General features: G+C 35.1%; 3 protein-coding genes and 1 pseudogene across 4 annotated transcripts; 3 read left to right on the forward strand and 1 right to left on the reverse strand.

Annotated features, from left to right (window-relative positions):
• Positions 1–865: 865 nt before the first annotated feature.
• LOC112700124 (uncharacterized) lies at positions 866–4641 on the forward strand. 2 transcript variants are annotated; one of them, XM_025751759.3, is made up of 10 exons: positions 866–1035; positions 1135–2194; positions 2737–2821; positions 2943–3038; positions 3275–3427; positions 3523–3630; positions 3713–3832; positions 3932–4057; positions 4161–4244; positions 4319–4641. In XM_025751759.3, exons 2-10 carry the CDS (start codon positions 1176–1178, stop codon positions 4442–4444), a joined length of 1917 nt encoding a protein of 638 aa, XP_025607544.1. In that variant the 5' UTR covers positions 866–1035; positions 1135–1175; the 3' UTR covers positions 4445–4641. The 2 variants fall into 2 exon arrangements, with proteins under 2 accessions (XP_025607544.1, XP_025607545.1); XM_025751760.3 differs by having other exon boundaries at positions 902–1035; positions 1153–2194.
• Positions 4642–5636: 995 nt separating this feature from the next.
• On the forward strand, positions 5637–7061 carry LOC112700160 (early nodulin-16). Its single transcript, XM_025751761.3, has 2 exons — positions 5637–5955; positions 6198–7061. The coding sequence occupies exons 1-2, from the start codon at positions 5748–5750 to the stop codon at positions 6575–6577; spliced, it is 588 nt and encodes a 195-aa protein (XP_025607546.1). The 5' UTR covers positions 5637–5747; the 3' UTR covers positions 6578–7061.
• Positions 7062–9725: 2664 nt separating this feature from the next.
• On the forward strand, positions 9726–16331 carry LOC112700108 (probable cyclic nucleotide-gated ion channel 5). Its single transcript, XM_025751757.2, has 8 exons — positions 9726–9967; positions 10854–10941; positions 11532–12114; positions 12829–13041; positions 13285–13586; positions 13834–13945; positions 14624–14860; positions 15250–16331. Exons 2-8 carry the CDS (start codon positions 10883–10885, stop codon positions 15943–15945), a joined length of 2202 nt encoding a protein of 733 aa, XP_025607542.1. The 5' UTR covers positions 9726–9967; positions 10854–10882; the 3' UTR covers positions 15946–16331.
• A 152-nt stretch (positions 16332–16483) lies between these two features.
• On the reverse strand, positions 16484–18284 carry LOC112752527 (transmembrane 9 superfamily member 10-like; annotated as a pseudogene).
• Between the last annotated feature and the right edge of the window lie 43 nt (positions 18285–18327).

Genomic DNA, 18327 nt, shown 5'->3' on the forward strand with positions numbered 1-18327 from the left:
TAATTTGTATAGTAGAGTGTCCTTTAATAAAATTATGAAAGAATAAAAAAATAAAATTTTTTTATTGTATATTTTTGTTGTTGTATATTATGGAAAAACAATACAACCTACTTATATTAATTACTAAATTGATTTTAAATTTTAAAATAAGATAAAACAACCAAAATTTTTAGATTTCTAAAAAAATAAGTATAACTAACTTTAAAAAAATAAACATAACAAATTTTATTTTTAGAAGAAAAAGATAAGATAATAAATAAAAATAAAATAAAAATTTAATAAAATTAAACAATAAGACTTAAAATAATGTTAGCCATAACTGATTTTTTTATATTAGAACAACTTAATTAAACTTAAATGCATAACATTATTAAAAAATAAAATGTTATTATTTTTATTTTTTATTTTAAAAATTTTTTAAAATAAAAAATATTAAAATTTAAAATAAAAAATAAAAACATAAATCAACCACATCAAAATTGTCAACTTATTTTATCTTAATTATTAATATATTTTCGTTTTATTTTCAAGAAACCAAATGAATTATTCCCTTAACTAAGGAGTTTAAGTAAGTGTCTAATACATTATTGATAATAATCAATTTTTTTTGTAAATATTAATTTCCAACAAGTCATTAATTATATTTTCAGAATTGTATAAGAAATCAAACTCTCTTTTTTTTCTATTTTTTTTCTTAACTATAATCTATAGACATTAAATATTAAATATTAAATAATGGATAAAAGGCAAAATTCCGTATGGATTTGACCTTTTTAAGAAGGGAAAGGAGAAATAAGAAGAAGAAGTAGGTTTGACCAAAAGCTTCAAACTAGTAATAAATGACGGCGTGCGCGGTTTCCACCTCACCCCAACTTAAATTTAACACGTGTCGTTTTCCACCGTCCGTAACTATAACTGTAAACCTCCCTCTTCCCCTTCACCCTTGTCTAGTTATCTTAATTTATTTTGCTTTTTTTTTTCAAAAACCTAACCTATTCAAACCCAAAAGAAAAAAAAAATCGAGAAAAATATTAGGTATTGCTTGATTGATTCGAATAGCTTACTTTTCAATTTCTTGATTATGATTATTATCCGCAGATTTAGATTCGTTTCCTTAAGCTGAAAATTTTCCAGGTTTCGATTTTCCTGCAGGATCGTAATCGCGATCGAAGAAGATGTTGGAGCAGTTGTTGATATTTACGAGGGGAGGCTTGATCCTGTGGACATGCAGGGAGCTCGGTAACGCCCTCAAGGGTTCTCCGATCGACACCTTGATTCGATCTTGTTTGTTGGAGGAGCGATCCGGTGACGCCAGCTACAACTACGATGCACCTGGAGCTTCTTACTCCCTCAAGTGGACTTTCCACAACGATCTAGGGCTTGTTTTTGTTGCGGTCTACCAGCGGATTCTCCACCTTCTTTATGTCGACGATCTTCTCGCCGCCGTCAAGCGCGAATTCTCGCAGATCTACGACGAGAAGAGGACGGAGTACCGAGATTTTGACGAGATTTTCCGCCAGCTGAAGGCGGAGGCTGAGGCACGAGCTGAGGATCTCAAGAAGGCGAATCCTGTTGGGAGGACCGTCGCCGGTGGCGGTGGGAATAGCAACAGCAAGAAGCAGGGGTTAGGGCACAAGGTTGGATCCGAAGGTGGTGGTGGTGGTAAGAAGAAGAGCAGTGGTGGTGATGGAGATGGTGATGGTGATAGGAAGAAAGGGGGTAGATTGGAGAATGGACACACTAATGATAATTTTGTTGTAGTTAAAGAGACTAACTTGAAAGGTAGTAGTGTGAATGGTAAGGAGAATGAGAGCTCCAATCTTGGGGCTTTTGATGTAAATAGGCTTCAGAAGCTTAGGTCCAAAGGTGGGAATGGGAAGAAGGGTGGTGATGGTGCTGTTTCTGCCAAGGGTCCTTCCAAGGCGGAGCCTCCAAAGAAGGCAGTGAAGAAGAATAGGGTTTGGGATGATTCGACCCCTGAGACCAAACTGGATTTTACAGATCATGGGGTTGATGATGGTGGGGATAGGAAAGTTGATTTTCTGGCTAAAGAGCAAGGGGAGAGTATGATGGATAAGGATGAAGTTGTTAGCAGCGATAGCGAGGATGACGAGGAGGAGGATGGTGATGACACTGGGAAGAACAGTAAGCCTGATGCTAAGAAGAAGGGCTGGTTTTCCTCTATGTTCCAGAGGTAAGATTGTTCAACTATTGAACTTGATCTTTGTATTGTGGCGGAATTTTGCTTGCTCTGTTTAGATTTGTATTAAGTTGTTTGAATATGTTGCTAGAATGAGATGTAGTGTACCTTATGGGGTTGCATGGATGCTTTGCCGTATGAATTCCTGAAAATTGATATTTAGATATACATTCGTTATTTAACTTTGTATGTGAAGATTTTGTACGTTGTCTTATCAGGAACTCATTTTATAAGTGTTACATAGGAGTAAATTGCATAGCTATAGAGAGAAGAGAAGGAAAATTTAGAATGACAGAGAGAAATTTAATATGAAATGATGAGATCCATATCCATATCCATACTTAGTTCACTAGGAGAGGCTTGGGTGGGAACTTCGAGCAGCAAAGTTAGTTGATTGTGTGTTTAAAGTTGTGAGCATGATGTTTTTTGTTTTAGGTTCACTTTTTTTTAAGCGTAAGTTGCATAAATTTTTGTTGGTATAATTTGCGGTAATTGAGAATGACTAATTACATATTGCTGCACTTCCTTGTTCTCAGTATTGCTGGGAAAGCAAATTTGGAGAAGTCAGACTTGGAACCAGCTTTGAAAGCTCTGAAGGATAGGCTGATGACCAAGAATGTGGTATGCATCTGTTATGGACCCTGTTTTTGTTTCCTCTTGCATATCTAATAAGTGGTTTATATTAAGCTACTTTTGCTCTATGAAATTGGCTAATTTTTTTCAACACTGCCATCACTTTTAGGCTGAGGAAATAGCGGAGAAACTATGTGAATCAGTGGCAGCAAGTCTTGAAGGAAAGAAGCTAGCTTCATTTACAAGGATATCTTCAACAGTGCATGTATGATCCAGTTCTCTCCCTTAATTCTGACCTTTTTCTTTTTTTGAATTATTATAAGGATACCTTAGGGTATGTATGATCCTGTCTCTCCCTTAATTCTCACTGTAGACATAATACATGATAGAGCGCATTGGCGTTATTTAATCTATGTAGCCGACCCGACCTAGTGGGATAAGGCAGTTGTTGTTGTTGTATTATAGTGAATGTGCTGATGTTATGGTTCAAAATCAATACAGGCTGCAATGGAAGAAGCCCTTGTGCGTATTTTAACCCCTAGACGCTCTATTGACATATTGAGGGATGTGCATGCTGCCAAGGAGCAAAGGAAACCATATGTTGTTGTATTTGTTGGAGTTAATGGAGTTGGAAAATCTACTAATCTGGCTAAGGTGTGAAGGAGAATAATCTTTTTCCTTCAATTTATTTAAGATTCTATATGTTGGGGTTGTATTTGATGGGAAGTACTATTTGTTCCACCGTGTAGGTTGCGTACTGGCTTCAGCAACACAACATCAGTGTCATGATGGCTGCATGTGATACATTTCGGTCAGGGGCTGTTGAGCAGCTGCGGACCCATGCACGCAGACTTGAGGTTTATTTTTATTTTAACTACTCAAAAGTGTATCCATGCATTCTTCATTGGAAGCATATTATCTTACAATTTCCATTTCTAGATCCCTATATTCGAGAAGGGTTATGAGAAAGATCCTGCTGTTGTGGCAAAAGAAGCAATTCAGGAAGCTTCACGTAATGGTTCTGATGTGGTTCTGGTTGATACCGCTGGTCGTATGCAGGTATGCGGTTACTTTTATCATGGGAAAATAATCTTCATTGACGGCATGAGAATTAATGTACAATTGAGTCACTGCTAATATGTTACGGTTGGTTTTCAGGACAATGAACCATTGATGAGAGCACTTTCAAAGCTCATATACCTCAACAATCCTGACCTGGTTCTATTTGTGGGAGAAGCACTGGTTGGTAATGATGCTGTTGATCAGCTTTCAAAGTTCAATCAGGTTCAATTCTATATCTTTAATACTTTTGGCAAGTGAAGTTCTTTCCGTTTTCCCCCTTCTATTTTTGTTTATCTAGTTATTGAACCCAGCTATTTGGTTGCAGAAATTGGCAGACCTTTCTACTTCTTCCACACCCAGATTAATAGATGGGATCTTGCTCACAAAGTTTGACACCATTGATGATAAGGTGTGTGTTGTATTTGGGCCTTTGGATCGTATTTGGGAATGTTCCGTCTGTTAACTTGTGTTTCCGTGTGTCAGGTTGGAGCTGCGCTCTCTATGGTGTACATATCTGGAGCTCCGGTCATGTTTGTGGGCTGCGGACAGTCCTATACCGATCTTAAGAAACTGAATGTTAAGTCAATTGTGAAGACCCTCCTTAAGTGAGAGGACAACACTGTTATTTCGCCTGCAAGCTGTTCACTTCTCTTGTCATATGCATGTCTGTGTTTGTTGTTATCCTATCCCTATCCCCCCTTGATTCCTGTTACTACTATGTAAGCAAAACCGTGTGTAGCCGACTTCGGAGGCACTTTGAATTGCTTGTAATGGAAACCTTCTTCCCTCTTTCCACCTTGAGGAAATCTTTGTCGATTTTTTGGTACATATATCGTGTGCTGTGCTAAAGCTTTCTTCGCTATCAAGAAATTCTGGTTCTGGGTAGGTAAATTGTTTGGCAATCCGTTTCGAAAAACTTAACATATCATCAATCATTAATGGGAATAAATAAATGCAAGTTTATATATCATCACTCCAAAATTTAGGTGGAGTAGATGCCTCAACTTGTACGATATCCCCAAAATGCAGCTTAATCATTTTGGTGTAAATTTTCGACATTATAAATTTATAATAAGTGAGACCTGAATAAGCATAGAGGAGAATCAGAATCTCGTATTTGGCATCCGTCCCCAATACGTTAAAACTTAAATTAGGCTTGTAACTTGTTATACTTGCCTGTATGGCAAAACGCGCAATTTCTGATAATTAGTTTACCCTGTGGAAGTAGTGTTTGTACATGTGCAATTTAGGATTCTGATTAGCCAGAAAAGGAAGTCACAAGTGTGAAGATGTGACAGAGACCCGACACCTATTTGGCTCTTGTTCTGAACCAAAAAACAGTTCCACCTCTTCATTTTCCATCCTACAACATTGCCAAAAGCTACAAATTGCCTTCTTTAAAGTCTTCAAAAGTTAAAACTCAAGGCATGATATGTCTCACTCGCCTGCCCAGCTATTCATTTGTCCATGCTCATTCTGCTTTTCATTCATCCCATATTTTATTATTCTCATCATCTCAATTATTCAAAACAGAAATTACAGTTTTATATTATATTATATCAGTCATGCTAGGAAAACAATATCTAAAATTCTGTTATAATATAACATCCATAATTACATATTTATTACATCTAAAATTGTCTAATTATTCTAACAATAATTAATGAATGCTAAATAAGATAACTTTGAGTTCTTTGAACTGATTTTTTTTGTCTTCCAAATATTATTGATATAGTATATAGTATAGTATAAATTAATTGCATTCTTCTATCACTTCAATAACTCCAAATTTAATATATTATACATAAGAGCTATACGAGAAATAAAAAAGATTATAAAGCACGGGAACCCTTACTATTTAAGTGGCCATTATTGCTTCCTCTCTCACACACAGATATCCTAACATTCATCAATGGCTTCCATACAAAATGTATCTCCATTTCCATTATTCTTCTTGATCATCATGATGTCAACGACATTATTGCTACTAATTTCCAACTCTGAAGGCAGAGAATTTTTGGTTGGAGGCAGTGAAGATTCTTGGAAGGTTCCACTTCCATCACCAGATTTTCTCAACCAGTGGGCTGGCACCCACCGCTTCAAAATCGGCGATGCCCTCAGTAAGCAACTACTACTCCATTACAGTTGAAACTTGCATGCAGTTGTCTTTGTGTGAAATTAATATTTAAGAACCGTTAAATGATTTGACAAGTTTAACTAAATTATCATCTATCTGTTATCAACTTTAGCGTTCACCATACTTGCATTACAAGTTACAACTTACAACTAAGCGTGCAAGGCATTTTTTTTATATATGCGCTGAGAAACCACTTATCCCAAAAACTTAACTGCATGGATGTAGTATTCAAATACGACAACATGACAGAATCGGTGCAAATGGTGCCTGAGGAGGACTATGAAAGTTGTGAGAGGGTTGGAGATGATCACCAGAGATTCAACGATGGGAATACCAAAGTGATTTTGAGGAGTTCAGGGCCAATTCACTTCATAAGTGGACAAGAATCTCATTGCCACATGGGTTTGAAGCTTGCTGTGGTTGTTATGTCTGCCATTCACCACCACCAACCAACTTCTCCTAATCATTCACTGCCCCTGCCTCCCTCCCCCTCGCCGGCGGCGCCACTGTCAACTAATCAAGGTGCTCTTGCTCACACTCCACCTGCCGGATTCATCATGGGTTTCGAAGTTTCATCGGTCATGCTGTTCTTCCTCGTTATTTAAGCTATTATTGTGTTATTTTTTGTTTTTTCGGTTGTTCATGGTATCCTACGCTCCGACAGGTCAATGATTAATCCGTCGCGGATTTAAATTTCATTTAAAGATTTCTCGCTAACTAATAGATTGCTGTATACATAAGGTGGGATTCAAACCTCTTACAATTATTTAAACGGACTCCACCAACCGAAGTTAGCTTATTATTGTTGTGTTATCTGTTGGGTTTATAGATTGCATCTTATTTTGGTTTATTTATTTGGGAAATGGTTGTGTTTTGACATCGAAACTCAAAAGTTTGCACTTAGGAAGAGTTGTTAGAATTTTAAGGATGACATGCATGTAGGGTTGCAAGTGAGTCAACTCAGTTCATGAATCAGCTCGAGCTTGATTCATTAATAGTTTGATAAGCTAAACTTGTAAGTTGGTGAGTCAAACTTGAGTTTAAAATTGAGCTCATAAATTAAATAAGCCAAGTTTGAGATTGGATAAATTCAATTCATTAGCTTGTGAACTTGCTGGATTATATATATAATTATTAATATACATATCTTATATGCATTTAATCTGTATTTTTAATATTATATATATATACATATGAAATCGTAATATATATATATATATATATATATATATATATATATATATTAATGATCTTAATTATTTAAAATTATAATTTTGATGTAGGATAGAAATAAAAAATTTATAATTTATTGATAGATAAATAATATATAAAATTGATCTTTTTAAATATTTTTTAAAATATATAAGTTATAACTTATTGATATAGAATTATAGATTATGTATTTATGTTTCTATTATTTGAGCCAACTCATGAGTTCGAACTAGCTCGTAAGCTTTTGGTGAGCCGAATTTGAGCTTAAGAAATATACTTTATTATTAATGAAGCGAGTCGTGAGCCAAGCTCAATTTTTGTGAGTCGAACTTGAGCTTGGTTTAGCTCGACTCAGCTCAGCTCACTTCCACACTACAGGCATGCTATATTAAGAAAGTGTGTTTAAGTTAATCTTAATAAAAAGAACATGATTGATGATTAAATTTACTACACACCACAAAATTGGACTAATAATGTGAGATAAAAAGTTTTATTTCTATAATCTCTCCTATGGTCATTCAAATTTAATATTAGATCCACTAAGCGTTAAGTAATTATATATCATACACTCACCAAGGAAAGGAGGAGGATTATTTATTTCACGACCACTTAGAAAAGTAAGGTCAAACAATGATTACATGGTGAGTCTCCTTATTTATTAGTGGCATCAAGCAATTCTTGAAGGTCAACCACACAAAAAGTCAACTATATATCAAACACTCCAATTATTCAAGATGCTCCATTTATACCCAACTCACTTATTTTTCGCCTTGTATTCCTTGTTACCACTCCAATCATGTACATACACACTTCTCTTTCTTCAACACAAGCATATAAATACCTATAAAATCAAATCAAAGCACAAACATCAAAACAATAATCTTTGAAGGATATATAATAAGTAAAAGAAAAAAAATGGTAGAACAAGGGAAAGTGAACATGGCAAGAGCAGAGGCAGTGAATAAAGAACATTGTTCATCATCATCATCGGCAAAGTTACATACAACAGAAGTGCTTCACCAAACTAAGAAGTTACCTTATTGTCCAATGAAAATGGCCCTTGGTGGCTTTGCAGCAACGGTTGTTTTAGGTTACTTTGTGTTATACTCACATAAGAAGCCTGAAGCATCAGCCATGGATGTTGCTAAGGTTGCTACTGGCATGTCCACTCCAGAAAACACTCGTCCCAGAAGTTAAATTATATTTCATTAATTATTGTTACAAGTTTCAGCGGTTTTTTTTTTCTTCGTTTCAATATTCCATCGACCCTTGAAGCTGATACTATATGTAAATTAAATAAATCAGCTTCATCATATATATGCACTTGTGCTACGTACTTAATTAATTACCGTCATTGTTATTATTATCTCAATTTTGTAGTATTATTTTCAAATTGTTGTATACGGACATGTATTAATAATCAATACTAATTGTGAATAAATATAAAAATTCAGCTTTTTAATTATTATCCATTGTTATTATGATGTGTGGAATGTGAACATCAATTGTTGTATTCTACGGATGGAAATGTGCTATGTATGAGTTGTAACCTAGCTATATAGATATATCTCCACAAATATCAAACGCAAAACATGAATTATATTATCTAATAAGAGTTTAATTTTTATGTCATCTAAAAACATTTTATATGCATAATAAATTGTGATTATTATCACATTAACAAAATTAAAATAATTTTTAAAATTATTATTTAAAATTTATTCAAATACATAAATTAATTAAATAATTATATAAAATATTTTATATTATTGATATATTAAAGTTAATTATAATCAAATCTAAAATAATTTTTTAAAACAAAAAATACAAAGATATTAATATTGGTAAAAATATATATATAATTTATTTTTATATAAAATTAATAATTAAAAATTTTAAAAAATAATTTAATCAAATTTATTAAATTATAATTTAAATAATTATATAAAAATATTTACATACAATTATTTTATATAAAATTATTAATTAAAATTATTAAATAATTTAATATATTTAACTAAATTACTATCTAATAAACCTTAACTATTAACTTCATATAGTCACAAAAAAATTTCATATAAAAGCTGTATATTAGTTTGAAAAAATATAAAGTACTAATATATTATAATATATTATCTGTTAATTTATTGTCAATAATAATTAATTATTATATTTTAAATATATATAAAGAGACATATCCAAAAAATATATTTATAAAGATATTTCTATTAAACATAATTATAAAAAAATATTTTTATTAGACACATCTATAAGATACTTCCATTAAATACAGTTATAAATAAGAGTTGGTAGAAATTAGTGAGTTGGTAGAAATTAGTAGAAAGTAACGTAGCGAAGAGGTTTAAAGTGTGATCTCTCACTATTTATTTTATAGGTGAGACCAAAAATAAATATGAGAAAAAAATTATTCAAGAATAAAAAATTATATTTTATCATTTTACCCATAAAGTACAAATTTAAAAGTGAGAGGATCCAAATTTTTTATCTAATATTACTTTTTAATTTTTTTAGATTTCTTTTGGTCGTGATGGTCACGTTTTTGTCCGTTTATTGACTTTGCATTTCCAGTTTCCACCCTCCTTCCTCTTTTCTCTTGTTTGGCGCGCTCCTCTCTCTTCTCTCTCTCTTCTGCTTCACAACTCAATCATGCTGACGTAATCAATCCGAGATTCACAGTTTCCGACGCCGTTAATTCCTTCTTCATCATTTTCCTTTCAATTCCACTTGCCGCACCGCAACTTCCCCCCTTCTTTCTCTTCAAGGTTTGTTCCCTCTTCTTAGTTATTCGCTTCCATCTTTTACAGAATCAGCGTTAGACTATAGATTCGCTTCCAATCGTTGCATGTCGCCGAAAATCGGATTTGGTATACGGAGACTGACATCGGAACTTCAGCTTTTACTGTTACAGTTACAGTTGAAGTTGAGTTTCAGCAATAGTTAACCCTACCAATTACCAACTCTTATTCTTTTCTTCCCCCCCCCCCCCCTTTTCTCTGTCCTTTGTTATATTGGAAGGGTATAAATATAACCGAGTAGTAATCAGCTTTGTGAAATCGATTTTAAGGGTGAAGGCGGAGGAAATTTTTTCTTTTTTCAGATTATTCATTGATTTGACTTGGTGGGTTTATGAATAGTGGAATTAGGGGTGGCTGAGGAGGGGGGAGAATTTACGAGAATTATTGATCCAAACTACAATGGTGGTTTTTTCTTTTGGTAAACGAGATATGTAACGAAGAATGTATTATTAAATAATCTCGGAAAATTTTGGATATGATTTATTTTGATTTAATTGAACGGATTTGATTTTTCTAGTTATAGGAATTTGGTTTTGGAGTGAGTTGGAAATAGATGCTTAATTCATGACATACTGAAAATGGATAGTTTATTATACATTTTTTATCCTTATAGGCTTATACTAACTACTGTCAAAGATGTAGAGCTAGTAAGGGTAAAGTAGTTTATTTGCTTTCTATATATGTATATGATGTCAGTTCTTGGTACTATGTATTTTGAAACGCAAATTTCACCAGTATGTATCTTAAGGCTTCAAGTGAAAGTTAGGAATCCCAGCTTGTTTAAAGCAAAATAGTATTGTTAAGAGTTAAGACTACTGGGCATTCTTTGAATTTTGCTTTTGTTTGTGTGCAGATTATGCACATGTGATTGACTGTTGAAAGATGTTTGACGCTGGTTACAAGTCACAATACATGGGTAGCCAGCAGGACAAACTTTACAGGTATCTACATTTTGTTACTTTACAGGCAACTTCAACTGTTCTTGTTAAATCTTTTCCAAGACAATGAATTGGGTAGTGGCAAATTTAAATTTCACCCTTCATCTCTAGAATAAACTTAAATGATTGGAAAGATAATTTGTGTTCGTTTGATGTAATTTATGGGTTCATTATGTTCAGTTTGCTTTCTCACCTGTGAGGTATGGAAAGATATATAACCAATTAACTATTTGCAATATCTGTCATGTGTGACTGAATAATATGCTATTAAGGATAATCCAAGATGGCTATCCAAATAAATGTTATAGAAATTGGAGTCTGACTCCAAATTGAAATTTCATAGCATAAATCTTATTGTTGTAGCTTTCTTAGTGTTCAACTATTTGCAATTTTTTAATGTACAACTCATAGTGACCTTAACTGCATAACTGCATATGATATTGTAAAACATCCTTTATGTCTTTGTTTTTTTATCCATCCTTTTTCCTAAACTATAATGGATCTTCACACTCGTGTTTATGATTATGTAAATGCTTTATTTCAGTTTCAGAGGAATATGATCTATTTCTGTGCATTGTGTTAATTTATTCTAGGTTGGAAGTCTTTGATTCTAGACTATCTTCGTCTACTGATGCTGGAGTTAAAAAATCTGGATTTAGTATTGATAAATTAAGCAATAGTGGTCATGGAAGCTGCACAACCTCTAGGTCCTTTAAAAGAGGAATGAGAAAGGGATCTGAAGGGCTGAAATCAATTGGCCGATCACTTGGATTTGGGGTATCTAAGGCAGTGTTTCCAGAAGATCTTAAAGTGTCTGAAAAGAAGATATTTGATCCTCAAGACAAATTTTTGCTCTTATGGAATAAACTTTCTGTTATCTCATGCATTTTGGCTGTGTCTGTGGATCCGCTGTTCTTTTATCTTCCTGTCATTGATGATCAAGCACACTGTGTTGGCATAGACCGAAAGTTGGCAGTTATAGCTACAACCTTAAGGACAGTCATTGATGCTTTCTATCTTATACACATGGCGCTCCAATTTCGTACTGCATATATTGCTCCATCATCTCGTGTCTTTGGACGGGGTGAGCTGGTCATAGATCCGGCACAGATAGCCAAGCGTTACTTGCAGCGATATTTCATCATTGATTTCCTATCTGTATTTCCCTTACCACAGGTTGATATGATCCTTTTTGTGTCAATATTGTGTTCAACTCTGTTAATTTTCACTCTAAGGTTGGCATAAAATAATATCTTGGATGCTTTGCTCTCCTTGTTTTTATTTGGATTTTTTTTTTTATAAAAAAAAGGATTTGTGGGGAATCTGCTCCCGCTTTTCTTTTGGGTACTTACTCTGAGAATGAAGGCCGATAGGCAAACAATACCACTGATACAGTAAAACTCTTCAATCTCTTTGCACATCTATGCATATATTTGTGCAAAAGAATGAATTCCTGCAAAAGCTGTAGCTCATGATTTAAATAATCTTCATCTCTTCCTGCATTTTGGATTAGTTATTTAGTTCTAATTTCTTGTTAGATGCACCAGGTGTCACACATATAGAGTCTCTGTGTGTGTTTAGCTGTAGACATATTTACCTCTCATTTTGGTGGATGCAAGGAGTATACAATCGTTAATCCTGCCTTGACTTTCGGCTATATATAATTATTCATATGTTTAATATTATGCTGAAATTTGCAACTTGTTACTTGTTTTCCATCAATATATTCCGAATATTCTGACTGGTCAAATGTCATCCATCAATGAAGTTAATTGAACTATTTGTACTAGTATGGTGCATATATTAATTGAAGCCGTAATTTTATGGAGCATATGAAAAATCTGAACCTTAATTTGTTTACTTCTCTCCTTTTTTTTTTTGGGTGTTCAGATTGTGGTTTGGAGATTTCTTCTGAGGTCAAATGGTTCAGATGTACTTCCAACAAAGCAGGCCTTGCTGTATATTGTCTTGTTTCAGTATGTTCCCAGATTTTTCCGAATGGTTCCATTGACTTCAGAACTTAAAAGAACAGCTGGTGTATTTGCTGAAACCGCGTGGGCTGGTGCTGCATATTACTTGCTGCTATATATGCTTGCCAGTCATGTAAGTTTTTATTTTCTTTTTGAGATGTTCTAATTCTGTTAGTCTCCCTTGCCTTGTTCTATTTAACTCAGGACATGATAGGGCATAATGGCGCTGTTTGATCCATGTAGCCGACTCCACCTAGTGGGATAAGGCTTTGTTGTTTTTGTTTTTTGTTTGTTACAATCTCAACGGTTATGCTATTATTTTTCCATCTAGCTTGGTGCATCAACTTTTCCTACAAATTATTTTGGTTATTTGCAGATAGTTGGAGCATTTTGGTACTTGTTAGCAATTGAACGCAACGACTTTTGCTGGCAGAAGGCTTGCCGCAATGATTGCAACAAAAACTTCCTGTATTGTGGCAACCAAAACATGGTAGGTTATGCTGCCTGGAAGAATATAAGTGACAGTACTCTTAAGTTAAAATGTGCTGCAGATGGGGACAATCCACCTTTTGATTATGGAATTTTTAACCAAGCTTTGACATCTGATATTGTTTCATCATCTAAGAATTTCTTCTCCAAATACTGTTACTGTTTATGGTGGGGGCTGCAGAATCTGAGGTGATTATTTTATTTCCTCTGGACATTATAATGTGTGTTTTCTCTGAACTGAGTTGTTTCCATAAGCATGCATTTTTGGATTGATTATTCTATCTCTACTAGTTGTTTGTGAAGAGAATGTATTAATTTTGGTCAATTGGATAGAAAAAACTGTTGGTTATAGTTGCATTTTGGGTTCCTCTAATAAATTGTAAGACTCATTCTTGTCTCTTCAATGCTCATCACTTTTTTGTTGACTTCACTGCAGTACACTTGGTCAGGGGCTTCAAACTAGCACCTATCCTGGTGAGGTTATATTTTCTATAGCACTAGCTATTGCTGGACTCATTCTCTTTGCACTTCTGATTGGCAACATGCAGGTATACTTAAAATAATTTAGATTAATGTATATAAATGAAAAATTGCTGGGAGTATGCTTTTGTCTGGGTCAAATGTGCTGGCTAGTTGAATAGTTTTAGTACCTAACATTAGATATCATGTTTATCAACATTTGAGTAATTAAATGGCATTGAGCCATTGAATTTTATGAGTGGGATTAAATTCTATAAATTAATTTATGTAGGAGTGGCTAACCTCTAAATAGTTGTCTAGTTACTATTTACTTGTAAGGGCAGCTGTAGGGGGCATCTAAGGTGATATATATTAAATTGAGAAAGATATCCTTTGCCACTTGTCTTTTTGTGTTGGCTAAAGCATGTACAATTATTGCACAAAAAAGTATAGTTAAAAATTAATGAATCTTCCAGAATTGTATTAAATATCAGTATTCATCCTGATGACTTCATGTTTGTGTGAAGAAAGATCTAATAACTATTGTGGTTCTTTTACATTAAGTTAGAGCAAATACACCATTACATGTCACATAAGCTACAATTTTTGCGGAGAGAGAGCACAAGATATTTTTTTTGTTGTTCTAAATGTCGTTTCTGTTTATCATATTGTGGCCTTATATTAATAGCTTTGAATTTATGTCCTCAAAGCGAGGAGGTACATTGTGTAATTGATACTGAGTTTTCTGTGTTTTCCTATGGTTACAGACATATCTTCAGTCTCTTACCATTAGGCTTGAGGAAATGAGAGTGAAAAGGCGTGATTCAGAACAGTGGATGCATCATCGCTTGCTCCCACAAGATCTTAGAGAGCGTGTGAGACGTTATGATCAATATAAGTGGTTGGCAACACGTGGTGTAGATGAAGAAAACTTGGTTCAGAGTCTACCAAAGGATCTGCGAAGAGATATTAAGCGACATCTTTGTCTAGCTTTAGTGAGGAGGGTATGCTGTCTAACACTAAACGTTTTGCAGAACACCACCTCTATCCTAAACCTTTTACTAAAAGGTTGACAGACAAACAACCAAAAAATTATACTTAAATGAGACCAAAAATTTATAGCGCGACACGAACTAACCTGTGGTTTTGTTATTTACAGCTAACTAACCATAGCTAAAAATTTAATTATACCCTCTCTGTGGCTGTTATGATTCACATTTTGAGTTCCTTAAGACATTAACCATCCTGAGATCGTTTGGATTTGGTCTCTCAGATTAGTTTGCCAATTGTGGTCGAGCATCCTAACATGTCTTTCTTTCTTTTTCTCTTCATCGCCGTCTTCTTTCCCCCTCTTGAAATGTTAGTTTATTAATTGCTTCTTATGTATTTGTAGGTTCCTCTATTTGAGAGTATGGATGAGAGATTGCTTGATGCCATATGTGAGAGACTGAAACCATGTTTATTTACAGAGAATACATACATTGTCCGCGAAGGAGATCCAGTTGATGAGATGCTTTTCATTATACGAGGTCGCCTTGAGAGTGTCACCACAGATGGTGGGAGAAGTGGATTTTTCAACCGTGGTTTTCTAAAAGAGGCTGACTTCTGTGGTGAGGAACTCTTGACCTGGGCACTGGATCCCAGATCTGGCTCTAATCTCCCATCTTCTACTAGAACAGTTAAGGCATTGACTGAGGTAGAAGCTTTTGCCTTAACTGCTGATGAGTTAAAGTTTGTAGCCAGTCAGTTTAGGCGCCTTCACAGTAGACAGGTGCAGCACACTTTCCGTTTTTACTCCCAACAATGGAGGACTTGGGCTGCGTGCTTTATTCAAGCAGCGTGGCGCCGATATTCTAAAAAGAAACTTATGAAGCTTCGCCAGAAGGAAGAAGATCCCGATGAGTCAGAAGGAACTCAAAACAATGCTGGTGGCACTTCATACAGCCTCGGTGCTGCCTTGTTAGCCTCAAAATTTGCTGCGCACACTCTTCGAGGCGTACAACGCAATCGAAATGCCAGGACTGCCAGGGAGTTGGTGAAACTACAGAAACCACCAGAACCTGATTTTACAGCAGATGATGCAGACTAACATTTCATATATGACTCTCTTGAAATGCTTGTTCACATAGACCATAATGATTGAAACTTGTGAAGATAGATCAAAAGCTATGTATTATACAATTGTATTCCGTTTTGGGCTGTGAGGGTTGCAAGAGTTGTAACTACTGTGGTATGTAAATTAAATATTAAACCAACTTTGTCATATTAGGCTTGCCACAGAGCATGTAAAATGATGCAAGTGTATTGTTCTCAATACTATTTATCATGTTATTGGATGGCAGAACCGTAGGCTGGTCACTCCGTCTAATTTGTCTGTCTGTATGTCATGGAAGTGATATGCTTATGGACTTATGGTTCTGTCTCACTTTTGTAATTGACAATATTAAGATGCTATTTTAGTATTTTCTGTCCAAATGTCCAATTATTTGCGGGGATATTGCAGTTATAACACAACGTAAAACCATTATGAAAGTATCAGACTATTGCAGTGATTTTGTGTTGCTGCAAATTCTGGACTTTCTATAGCTGTATAGTTTTCATTAGTTATAATTGTAGGTTTAGTAACATTTCTGCTTTCATTTTCATATATCTATGTATCTGGCAGGTGTATGATTCTAATTAATGAAAATCTTCCGGGGGGAAAAAGCTACCACAACACAGAAGGAACCCACTGTAAGTAAGAGTAAATATATGATACTGAAAGTTTACATGGGCAAACATTAGTCAAATTTAACTGATGAATAGATGAGCCTTGTGAAGCTGAAGCATGTGCAGAAACCGATAGCGCCGGTCAACACAGAGAAAGCATATGAAAGCAGCAGCATGTACCCAAAATACAAGACTAAAGATGCTGGTTTTGTGATTTCAGTCTTGAAGAACAAGAAATAAACAGCATATAGGAAAAGGTAGAGTGCAGAGGAAGCTGAAGTCAGGTATGATCTCCACCACCAGTGGTAGTCTTCGCTACGCAGCTGGAAGTAGCATTGGAACGATGGAGACCTCAGCACAAGTAACAATGAGGATCGCAAACATGATAGACAAGAAGCTGTATATGCGATGAAACTCAAAATACCAGATTGATACAAGAATGAAGAAAAACTCTATAAAGACTGCAGCGAATGGGAGAAAGCCTCCAATGAGAATAGAGAGGACTTGGTTCTTGTACCAAGGCTGCTCCGGTATCTGCCTTGCTATCTTGCGTGTCCTTACAGGATCCTGCATCGCCGGCTTCCTAAAACCAGCATAGCCACCAATGAAGGCAAGTGGCACTGAGATTCCAAACAATAAGAAAACAAGAAGCAACATTGTTCCCAATGGCATGGCCCTGGAAGATCCTTGGAACCAAACAAGAGCATTCAGCAAAAAGAATACAGCAAATGCAGTAGCTGGAAACATCAAAGCTGTGCTGAGAGTGATTCTTTTCCATTCTGTCCCGTCGAACTTCTTATAGAGGCGCACCGAAGTGTATCCGGCTACTGGCCCCATAAGTATCCAGTGGAACAGCATTAATCTGATCAATCTCCTTCCGTTTGAGGGAGATAGAATTCCAAGAGCAGCCAAGACCACAGTGACAAGAACTGTTCCGAATAACTGAACTCCTGTTCCAACATATACACAGAGTAAGTCTGAGTTTGATGGAGGCCTAAACACATCACCATGGACTACTTTCCACCCTGTCTCTTCCTGTGCTTCTTCTTGTGTCTGTAACTGATTGTACTTTGAGATGTCGCGGTAAATTGTCCGCAGCATTATCATGGCCACCATGCCAGATAGGAATAGTACAATTGTCAAGGACTTAACAGTCCAAAACCAGTCACCAACCTTTGGAAGATACATATCCGAGTGAGATTCCCGTTTCAGATCACTGGCCTGCAAAGAAAATTAAAACTTGATGCAATCAATAGAAGAAGAAAGCAGTTACTATTATGATTGATGGTGATCACTGATTACTGACTAACCTCAAACTCAACATCATATGTAAAAATGATTTCATTCCTGTCTTTAACCTCTTGAGGTGATCCATATGTATTTGGTTCACCACAGGTGGTTAAGTGAGTGTGAGTCCATATTCCATATATTCATGCTTCACACTGAATTCATAGAACTATTTACAATTTACCAACTTATTAACCATGATATTTATATCAGCAAGTAAAGAAGAATTATAATACAACCTGAAAGGTTTGATCTCGAAGCCTACAATCTTTGACAAGTTCTTTATTGGATCTTCATGATACTTGACTACAAAAGTTAAATGGTTTGGATAAAATACTTCACCTCCTTGCTCTGCCAACAATTGAGTGCTTGTCAATCAGATCCATGATTAAAAATAATGAATGGTCGGCGAGCATGTACTTACTCCGGCATACCATTCCTTTAAAACCAATGGGAAGCCTGGCCTATACAGAAT

Source organism: Arachis hypogaea, chromosome 1 (assembly GCF_003086295.3).
Source record: "Arachis hypogaea cultivar Tifrunner chromosome 1, arahy.Tifrunner.gnm2.J5K5, whole genome shotgun sequence".
Classification (NCBI taxonomy): Eukaryota; Viridiplantae; Streptophyta; class Magnoliopsida; order Fabales; family Fabaceae; genus Arachis; species Arachis hypogaea.